Source organism: Leiobunum rupestre, chromosome 10 (assembly GCF_980474605.1).
Source record: "Leiobunum rupestre chromosome 10, qqLeiRupe1.1.hap1, whole genome shotgun sequence".
Taxonomy (NCBI): Eukaryota; Metazoa; Arthropoda; class Arachnida; order Opiliones; family Sclerosomatidae; genus Leiobunum; species Leiobunum rupestre.
In genome coordinates, this window is record NC_143393.1 from 14,842,380 (window position 1) to 14,853,739 (window position 11,360).

At 35.4% G+C, this 11,360-nt stretch overlaps 2 protein-coding genes across 5 annotated transcripts in view; both read left to right on the plus strand.

The window, feature by feature from the left end:
- The first annotated feature begins 3,193 nt into the window (after positions 1-3,193).
- On the plus strand, positions 3,194-5,952 carry schlank (ceramide synthase schlank). The gene is made up of 10 exons (XM_090162058.1): positions 3,194-3,628; positions 3,960-4,080; positions 4,143-4,255; positions 4,336-4,393; positions 4,551-4,601; positions 4,674-4,766; positions 4,828-4,956; positions 5,016-5,122; positions 5,281-5,437; positions 5,701-5,952. Exons 1-10 carry the CDS (start codon positions 3,441-3,443, stop codon positions 5,797-5,799), a joined length of 1,116 nt encoding a protein of 371 aa, XP_090018184.1. The 5' UTR covers positions 3,194-3,440; the 3' UTR covers positions 5,800-5,952.
- Positions 5,953-7,804: 1,852 nt separating this feature from the next.
- Positions 7,805-11,360, plus strand: part of LRP1 (LDL receptor protein 1) — a 68,345-nt gene continuing 64,789 nt past the window's right edge. For all 4 annotated transcript variants that reach the window (XM_090162054.1, XM_090162056.1, XM_090162057.1 and 1 more), the window contains exon 1: positions 7,805-8,521. In XM_090162054.1, the coding sequence (XP_090018180.1) occupies positions 8,284-8,521 (238 nt within the window). In that variant the 5' untranslated portion in view covers positions 7,805-8,283. The remainder of the gene's footprint in view (positions 8,522-11,360) is intronic.

Consider the following 11,360-nt stretch of genomic DNA (forward strand, 5'->3'; position numbering starts at 1 on the left):
GAATCTTTCCGGAAACCCCCTTTTTCGGTCGGCGAAAATGGAGGGAAAGAGAGTGGGGGGATGACACTGGGTTTTCTACCACCGTCAGCCATGATACTTTACTACTACAATAAATATGCCTACTTTTTGTACCCCGCTGAGATGCTAGTATTATCTAGCAAATACATAGCCGTACATGTACGCCCGCGAACGGAAAAAAGGGGGAACTTAACGGCGCACTTTAGTGGAAGTGAAGTCATACGTTTTTACCGAGAAGGATTTTTACGAAGAAATAAAAAACGGGGCTTAGGGCAAGGTTGTTTTCATCCGAAATTTCTAAACCGGGGAGTTCTAGATTTGAAAATTCCGTTTCCCGCTATTTCTTTTAGGATGTAGTAGGCTTGTTTTCGCCACTCCCCATTCCTTGTCCTCTTTTGTTCCTTCAACAGCCTCACAGGCTTAGCTTGTTTTTAAAATACGTAGGCCATCTAGGAATACTCTTAGTAATTTTTTATGTACAGAAAAATTGTCTACTAATATTCCACGTACGCGTTTTTTTCCGTTCTGGTTTTCTTGACAATTCAAGCGTCTCGCCTTTCTGAGAAAAATAAATTTGGCATCGTCCTCCTCGCGTCTGCATTCAATGTCTAGTTCGCATCTAGCTCCATTTACCCCGCACTTCGAGCAAACCTTCGGTAGTAGGGTACGGTCGGTGTACTCTCCTAGTACCGATATAATCTCGGGTAAGCTGGACCTGGCTAGAGAATTTTCAGGGTCAGATTTTTAATCGCATGGGGGGAGGGGGGAGATGGGAACGTGGACTTCTCTCTTCCTTGATTATTGAGAGTATTTTGTCGCTCGTTCGCTTTTAGGAAAATTGATGAATATCGGAGATTTCGCGTCCTTTCATACTTTGAAAAACAATGGTCTTTATATTTGATTACCCGACAAGATGGCGATACGCGTGATTTCATCTGGAGATGCCTTATTACGGTTACATCCGTTTTGAGTTCAGGCTTTTATTTGGCGCTACGATATTTTTTTATATTTCATTGTCTAGGCCACGTATACGTGGACACCATCTTTGAAAGAATATAGAAATTGTGATAGCCTAATTAAAGCTTTGTCATTTAACGCTATTAGGGTTAGTTTAAATTTATAACATTCGAAATTGTACGATCTAATATGTACCACTTCAAAGCTGCGCCTATTTTTTCGATAAAGTTATCTTACAAATTTCAACATATCACGTGAAATGTTTGATTATCAATAATTTGTCATCGGATTTTATCCCGAAATTCCTACTGATAAACGAGTAAAGGTTTCGTCGGTGATACTTGGTGAAGTAATACCCACTTGTACAATTATTTATACGACCTCACTCTATTGATATTTCAGATAGTAATTAACTTGAATAAAAAAACCGCCTACAAAAACAGCGCGTTTCCGATCGATAACAGTACGCGTTGATTACATTATTTGCGACTAAATGTATGGTTGATTAATTACGAATTGTAGCTCTACTTGGATATTTTGTTTCAAATATCATAGGCCATTATTTAACGGTGAATTTCACTAGGTAAATGCAAGTTGACAATGCAGTAGTAGCATTTTTACGTCTAAATCCCCTTGGACTAAAATTTAACGCATTTTTGGTAGATCATAAGTACAATAACATAGTTATGACACTTTTTTTGACTAGCAACTGAACTCGGTAGTATGTTATCGTTCTTGGTAGTAGCAAGTCAGTTTGGTTATAAATTTTAGTAATTTACTTATTTTTATTATGTTACTTATGGTAGATGTATAATTTTGCATTACCCAAAAACATAAACACAAGGCTCTCATAGTATTTCATTTGCACCTCAACTAAACCTTACGAATTTTCGAAAATTGATGTCGTAGAGCTAAATAAGTTTATTTTTAAGTGTTTTTCCACGTATATGCGAGTTGCTAGTGAGAATAAACACTTAATATTCCATTATTATTCTAGGCTACGAAACCGCGATGGTTTGATAACCTATTTTCGCGGCTTAAACAAGGCCGTATTCGGCTAGCTATAGTTGCAAGTGTTCATGCAGTTGCGATGAAAATAATACAGTAAATGTAAACGTATTTCGTACGGCTTGCTAGTACAAGCTATATGGATATGGGTCATTGGGGTTTTGTGTGTAAGCTCAAAATGAATCAACACTATGTAAGAAAATCGGAATAAAAGACAGAAGATTTAATTTTTTGGGGCCACGTCATCATGTCTTACGTAGCGATAGTATCGTAAAAACTTTTATTTAAAGACGATATTAGTGAAAATCTTTGGAGCTAAATACGATAAAATTTTACTGATAATTTATATCGCGAAAAAAAATCAGTCTGTCAGAAACGCGAATCCGTCGTTTAATGCTCCCAAAAATGGAATTGACACAATTTCTCTTCGCAGACAGAATCGCTATAAGTATGATAAATTCCTTCCTTAGAGCACATAGCCCCATCTATTAGCCAGGCGAGTTCATTTTTCCCGAGAAAATCCCTTATCGCGGAGGAAGGGATCGAACTCCGGGATTAGTCACAATGTCTAGGGTTGGACCACATGCCACCTATCAGTTTAGCGACAGCGCGGTTAAGCCGGTGTTCACAGCACGCTCTACTGTTAGGTTAGTGTTTGGAAATTTAGCTCGGAAAGGCGAAGCCCTGGTAAAAATTTCCAACGGCGAAGTGGGAGGTTTCCATGGTAACTCCACTCTCTCTCCGCTTTCGATGAATCATGCTCACCTTGCTGCCAAAAGGCAAAGGCCTCGATTCAGGGGCAAATTTCTGTTATTACATTAAGAACCGCGAGGGTGTTTATAGCCCTGACTTTTAATGACTTAAAAAATTTCGGAAAGGTGAAAAATTCTTTTCATTCTTGGAAAACGGGGAGTAATTTTGTAGGGAGTGTCTAAATTCCTTTTCATTGCGATGTTCTCAATTTGCGCGACTTCACGTCATTATATTCACGTGACTAAACGATTACGTAATGCGTTTTTTTCATTAAGCCTTTCCTCGGTTTATTATTTTGAAGAAATGATTTAAATTGTAGTATTCCTACTACCGTTGGGTGTCTCATTATATAATTACATCAAAGTATCCTACGCCGAGTAAATAAGTTTAATGACTCTGAATGGGATATAATAATGCAGAGGTACTTTTTTTCTGGCACGCGGTAATCGTTTCTTAATGCGGGGCTTTTTCCTTATTACATTTAAAAAACGCTGGAGGAAAGAGTGAAATACTTTTACCAACATTCAAAAGTTGGCGCTTTTCCGGTATCGGCGCGCGTTCCTCGGAAACGGTAGCGGTAACGGTAGTAATTCATAATGGAATGAACCAAAGAGTCGCGTTGATATTGTACCGGTCTTTAATTTTTTTTCGGTCTTTAGAAAGAAAAATATCATAAAAAAAAAACGCGTGAGATTTTTTGTAACATGGCGGAGCCGACAGCGTTTCAGAGATTTAGCAAGTGGTTTTGGAGCGAACATATATGGCTACCGCGAAATTATACTTGGGATGATTTCGCAAATACCGAAAAAGTTAAATACGCTCAGTTTAATGATCTGTATTACGCTCTCGTTGTTGCCGTAGTTCTTTTCATCGTCCGTATAATATTAGAAAAGTACGTATGCATCTATCACTTTGACAAGGCTTAAGGCAGTCATGTAACCCAAATGAGTCTGTGACCTAATGTTTACGCCGCCAAATTGGCGGCCAAAAACAATAACGCCCATAGGAACTGCGATGTTACTTTCTTTATGTTGTAGTTCTAGCTAGCTCGTAAGATATTTAAGATAACATCATCTAAACCCGTTTAATAAACCTACTGTGATAATGGGTTTTATTAAATGGGAAAAATTCAATATATTGTTCAGTCCCATAACTGTAATAAAAGCATTTCCACTGTGATAAATGGGCCATATTATATGATAATTGATTTCTTTATCATGTAGATTTGTATTTGCTCCAGTCGGTGTATATTTAGGCTTAAAACCCACCAAGTTAAAAAAGGCACCAGATAATGGCGTATTGGAAAAAGCTTTTAGAGCCAATGGACGTATTGGCTATAAGCAGGTACTTGAAAAGTGATATATTTTTAAGTTTTTGGTAGTTTTTATAACTACAGATCCTTGTAGATTCAAGGACTTGCAAAACAGTTGGATTGGTCAGAAAGAAGGGTTGAAAGATGGTTAAGACAGAGAACCCAGCAAGAAAAACCCACTACACTTGCGAAATTCACTGAAAGCGCGTAAGTTACTTTTTTCTTATAATTTTCAATCATTATTATAATTCTATTCTTAATATATTCACGATTTACTTCATTTCAAGGTGGAGGTGTACCTTCTACAGTTTTTCTTTTTTTTATGGCCTGTATACCCTATCGGATGTAAGTAGATAATTTGGGGGTTTATATTTGTATAGTAACTGTCTTTTTGCTAGTCCATAACTTTCCTTAGTAGCCTCCCGCACGTTTGTTCATGTTACAAATTTTTATATTATTTTTTTCCCCTGTTTGAGTGTAATTATTAAAATTTGAATTGTAGAAACCTTGGCTTTGGGATACAATGCATTGTTGGTACGACTACCCTAATCATGTAAGTAAATTTAGAAAATTAATTTGAATAATACATAAACGTAAGTAACTAAATCCTTTTTAATTTTTGCAGTCTGTCACTGATGGCATTTGGTGGTATTACATGATAGAATTGGGTTTTTATTGGTCGTTAATTTTCTCGCAGTTCTTAGATATTAAGAGAAAAGTACGTTTTCGTTATTTTCAAGTGTTACGTAAAGAAACTTAATGTTATTATTTTCACATAGGATTTTTTCCAAATGTTTATTCATCATATTGTTACCATATTATTGCTCGCTTTTTCGTGGGCATCTAATTTATTTCGTGTTGGTACTTTAGTGTTGGTCGTTCACGATTTCGCTGATTGTCCCTTAGAAGTAATTTATTATATTTCTTTAGTTCTATTGCATTGTTTAAATCTTTTCTTATTACTTAGGCAGCAAAAATGGCAAAATATCTGCGGTGGCGTAGGATAGCAAATGCAACATTTACCCTATTTTTTGTTGTGTGGCTTGTCTCTCGTCTAGGATTGTACCCTTATCGGTATGATCAATTTATTACTGAAGTTAAGCCTGTGTACTGTTGTAGTACACATGGTTTTTTTATAGCCTATTTAAATGGTTGAATTTAAAGAACGAGGTTAATTAAGCTTGGGTTAAATCGGAATTAAGACTTATAAAGTAAGCATTCGCATTTTACAGAGTTCTGTACAGCACGTCCGTAATGGCAATTACAGTTGTGGAAATCAGTCCGGCCTATTACATTTTCAATTCCCTGCTAATTGCTCTCCAAATTTTACACATTTTGTGGACTATAATGATTGTACGGATTGCCAAACACGCATTCACCAACAAAGAAGTAAAGAAAAAATCATCTCTTTTATTTTATCTTTTTTCTTTAGCTTATTGGCTTCTATTTTTAATGAAATTTTGGCTGTTTTTGACTCAAATTTAATTTTCGCCTTTTGACTAATATCAAAATTTTTAATATAACTAAATTTAACTTGATTAGCATTCACTAAAGATGAAACCATTTGAAGTACTTATAACTTATTAGATTTATTGAAAGTCTTTAGTCAAGTTTGTGTGTTAATGCGCTTTTCTCTGTCGCAAATTGTCTAGATTAAAGATCTGCGAAGTGACGAGAGTAGCGATTCCGATTCCAGTCTGGGTAGGAGTGAAGATTCAAAGTTATCTAAAGGAAGCAGCCGGAAGTCGTGAGTCGCGTGATCACATTAAAATGAAACGTGGAGTGGGGGTATATATAAAACTTTTAGATCTTTGAAACTTCAAAAAGTATCATTCCAGTGTAAAACATCAATTCATTTTTTGGGTCTTTGTCAAGTAACTATTAATAAAAATTAATCTAATCGCCGCTCATAGCCTTTATACAAGCTTTGTTAAGGATTGCTCGAAGATAGCTAACTCGACTGTTCTACGTTTCCACTAATACCAGTGGTTCTGGATTCATTAGCTGTAAAAAAGCCTTTCTATGGTCATAAATTGCCTTCAATGTTGACTGTTAAGTTTTTAATCTGGGTCATATTTCCCCTCTATGGTTCAACTAATTATAATTTAAAATCATAGCGTCGAAGTAATTGCAATGTTTATAATAAATTTGAAAGAACTGAAAAAAAATTTTAGAAATATTTTTTGTTAATTTCGGATTTTGGTTTTGGAGTTTCAACAATAACGGCCTATTTCGTAGTAGCATTGTATTAAATGGAATGGATTTTGTGAACAAAGGTTCGAAAACGCAAGTGTAAAAATTTAGGAATGTTTAAACATAGGCGGCGCTATTGTGAATTTTTTTTTGCGCCAAATTTTAGTTTTTAATTTTAACAATCTTCAAACTTGAGAAATAGTTTCAAATATAAAACTTTAAAGACGTTGGAGTAATATAGAAAGAATTTTCGAGGTACGTTTTGATTGAATTTTCCAAGTGGGGGTAAATTACGATCATTTTATTAAACAGTACTATATTATATAAATTCAAATACTGAGCAAAGGCTTAATTGTGTGATGTGTTGAAATGCAGCTGTTAAAGGGAGGTAGGAACCAAATAACAAATTGTTTTTTTAAGAGACTTATTTCATAATGTCTTATTTTTTAACATTATTTTGAGTTTTCTCATTTTCATATTACCTTAGATATCACTATTAAAGCAAAATAAGAACCAATTTTAGATGGAACAAACAATTTATCAAGTATATGCTGTATAAAGTTTAAAGACTCGTCAATTCATTATAAATATGTATTTTTGGACCAACAAATGGCAGGAAATAAGATAAACAATTTATTTACTCATTGAAATATATTCCATGTTATAATGATTAGTCGCTTTGAGCTTTTTATTATAATAATCTCCAACAAAAGAGTGGCTGTAGTCAGTCATTGCTTTAAAAGGCATAATGCGATGATGTACTATGTTTTATGTGAGAAATTTTACTGAAATATTTCTGAAATATTCGTATTTGGCCAGCACTAGTCTTTGTAATCTATGTGGTTTAACAAGAGTTCATTACGTAGTTTTTGTACCACTATGAAAATTAATCTTAGTTACCATTTATTATAAAAGTGTGTATGTTTCAGTATGACATCTTTTTAAAGTCTCTCTGAACTTTAAATACCATAAAAGTATCTATTGACGCTTCACTAAACTATTTATTAGCCATTTACATTAAAAAAAAACACAATATAAGCAATGGCCCAAATTCATATCAGAAAATTTTGTCTATTATATAACAATTTAAGCTGGTTCATGTTATAAATAAAAAAGCAAAATGATCTGTAAATACATTTAAACAACATACTCGGATTCCCCATAATTTGTTTGTTATATTATACAATATTGGAAATTTTAAACCTAAAAACTAATTAGCAATGTAATATTTTACTGATTCACCTAATAGAAATTAAAATTTCAGAACTAAAGCCCAAATTTTCATTTGCCAGTTTCAAAAAAAAAAGGTCAATTTGTACCGTAGCGTTGAATAAATTATGGTACTACTTTTTCCATATTTAAAATCTTTGGCTTCCGGGTGTTTAAATCGCAAATCTTTGGGATAATTTAAAAATGGAAATTAAAATTTTATTTTCATAGGGCACCACTGGATGTCAGCGGCGTTTCAGTCTCCATCGCGCTCGATACCTGGCCCGCGGCAGACATCCACGATCCTCGGCCTCCGCTTTCGCCCCAACATGTTTTTAGCGCGACTTCTCAGATTCGTTTTACGCGGATGATGGGAGGGAGTTCGTGAAAATTGATAGGTCCCAACGAAATCTAGAATATCAATGAACTCTTCTCAAAGTCGGTTTGAATATCACTTGGCATTTTGTTGTTAGATCGAGTTACCAACTTTTCGAACGCTATCGTCTCATCGTCTAAATCTCGGGTAGCCCTCCACCGAAAGAATTAACGGTCCCCCCCATCCCGGGAGAGAGAAAAAAGGCTCGCGCAAGGTCGACTCGAACGCGCGAAATCTCTATGTGAGAGGCATCCCCTCTTCGTCAAATACAAAAACCCCCTCCCGCGCTGAAGAAGTCCGTAATTGCTTCTCTTTCGTTTAAATCGGCGATTTCGGCTGTCAAACAATAGGATATACAAGAAGGGGAGATTATTTTTCAGCCTATTAAACCGATGGCGTAATATCCGAAACAGATGTTGAAGATGTTAGAGACAATAACGGCTTTTTGCGTCTCGCTATGAAGCCAACGAACGGCCGTGAAGAGCGGACGGACGAAATCGGGATGACGGTCCGGGGACAATCGCGGCGGCGGCGGCTGCTTTCCGTTTCCATCCCCGTAAAAAACAAACGGGATCAATGCCTCTTCGGACCACCGAATAGCATCCTCATCCGCTGTAAACCAAATTTCACAATCACCAAATTTCTTATTTGCTGCTTAATTATCGCCACGACTTTTATTCCCGCTGAAGCCAAAGGTAAGAAAACTTACTTTTCCCCCCGTTAAACCGGGCTTAATAAGATAACGGTGAGATAAATAAAAGCGTACGCGTTACGTAAGATACTAAACGCGAAATATTTAATTTTATAGAACGGGTCCTAGTTTTCACTTTGCCTCTTGGGTACTTTATTACCCAATTATTTCGCCCTTTTATCGGAAGAAAAAAATACAGGAAACGTGAATTTTTTTTAATAATTTCGGCGCTAATATTTTTTTTTATAAAATAAAATTTTAGACTTTGACTTTATTCAATTTACTAACGGATGTTTCGAATTAGATTTTTTTAAATGTTGGTAAGTATAATTCGTATAATTTACTGGATTGTGAATTCTAAATAACATAGGCAACCAGCCATCTTGCAGGGTTCTGAAATGGGAAGTGTTCTGTATTTTTTTGTCGAGGGAAGATGATTATTATTAATATTATTAATCAGAACGTTTTGCCGCGCGAAGGCATAATTACGAGAAATTCAAGGTTCTCAGGACGGTCGTCTACAGCGATTCCGTACCCCCAAAATTCCCTATCATTACCGAAACGCCACATTTGACGTTATGGAATCGCGCGGGAGGAGGGAAGGAAACGGTCGTAATATTCCCCCGTCTCGAGACATAAATCTTATCGCTTTACTATACGAGTTAGTTTTCCTTTCGTTGCCAACTTATTTTTTTTATTGTTTTAAATAGCTACTTGTAGGTGCTGATACAATTCTTTAAAATAAAACGAAAATATGTCAAAATTCCAAACGTATTTCGTAACGGCGAAAACATTCTAATTTAGAGCGTCAAATAAATACTACATTTTTTCCGCATAAAATAAAATCAACATATTGGTGTTGTATAAAATGAAGATAAGGCTGGTCTCTGTTCGGAGATTATATTAATGACTTAAGCCTTAATCCCCGTTACTAATCCAAGGTGAAATGTAAATAAACGTCAATATTCTTCCGTAAGGAGGAACTCTTATCAGACCATCTATATATACCACTTATGTTTGGGTTTGGTCTTAAATTCTTCGTCAGTCGCGCGGTAGATTATATCGCGTCTTCCAAAATGGCAAGCTCGCGTTGGCGGTTGTCGCCACTTAGGATCTTGGTTTGTTTCCCCTTAGAATGGAAAGAGCTTTGAAAAAGTCCAAGGGATGCTTCGGACGTCTAGGCCACGGCGTAGCTACTCGGAAAATCAATGAAATCTCCCCGGACTAGTCGGGGATGGGGAAGCTCAAGAGCCAAGCGGGAAAGGGAGGGCTAGGATGAGGAGGAGATGAAGATCTGCGGCGTTTGGAATGCTGCAGCCAGTGATGCCTTGCTTTTACCCCGTCTTATCGTACGCCCACGCACGAGATTTTAGCCATAACAGAGCAGGGGGGGGGGGGGTGCAGTCTGGTGAAAGTAAATTGGGCTGCTGGGGGGGGAATTGTTTTAGGAACTGACCTACATTATATTTCACTGTTAAATAGCTTCTGGTATTGTTTAAGTTAACAATCCTATTACAACTGCCATTCTTTTTTTTAAATGGCATCATTTCCTGTCTATGTTATGCATAAGTTATGATTTAAATCACCTATTAAACTTCAAAGTATCTATAAAAATGAGCGAACCTAGGCTCTCTCGTAATGTAAATTCCGGGCAAACTCAATTCAGTTTAATGAATAATTTAAGTTTACATTACCACTACACTCAAATTATTAATGACTTTTTGAAAAAAAGGGCCGTGAAAACTAAAAAAAAAATAAATAAAATAAACAAATCAAATAAAATCCATAAGAAAACGATTTAAATCAAAAACATCAATAACCCTGATTTTCAGACCGATGTTACGTTTGGTTAAAGTAAATTTATAGCTACAACAAAGTCCCTAGTATGGCACGTCATCCAGGTCAAAATTAAGTAAAAAAACTGTTTTTCGCGGAGAAAAAGGAAAAAAAATGTTTTTTTCTTTTAAATTTTAATTGTTATTTTGGTAGAAAAAAAATATTTTTCGAAGAATAAAAACATTTTTGAAAGAAGAAAATATTTTTGGAAGAAAAAAATATTTAATGTCAAATAACCTAATCTAAGATTCGCAGGGGTACGGTAGTCTACCTTTTTTCAATTTTGGATTTTGTATTACCAACAATAATTCACGTTACATAAGAACAATCTACTGTAGCGACATAGTTAGTAATCTCTCGCCGAAGAGGCGCCATTTATAAATAATCGCGGTTCTTTTAAAATGCAAAATAAGCTGATATGTAGAAATCCTTCGTCTGAAGAGAGTGGTGTACAAAAATATGCTTTGAATACACAATTCCTGTAATAATATCATTAGTAGTCCCTGCTAGCGTATAGTAGAACCATCTATGTTTCGGTATGTGCATTTTTTCATTTATGGCTAAAATATTTTAATTTCTCAATTATTTTTTCCAAATATAAAATATTTTTTTTTCCAAAAACATTTTTTCTTCAAAAAATATCGTTTTTTTCTCTTCAAAAATAACAATTATAATTAAAATAAACACATTTTGTTTCTTTTTTTTTGGTAAAAATATAAAATGCTTCTTTTGTTTTGGGCGGATAAAAGGTGTTTTTTTTAAATTATAGTCCGTCGTGTGCCATGCCCTAGAATACCTAAGAAATTCATATTTTCTTAAAGGACCCAAAACCGGTTTTACATCTGTTCAAAAGCAGTTCACAAAATGGGCAAAACTGAAGTTTATCAACTTAGGAAATAAATCAGATTTTTGGATAATTTTAGCAAGGATCCTATATGTTAGAAGGATAGGTAGCCCTCCGGCCAGCCCGTGTTTTCAAAAAGCCGGCAGCGCCGTCGATATTAAGA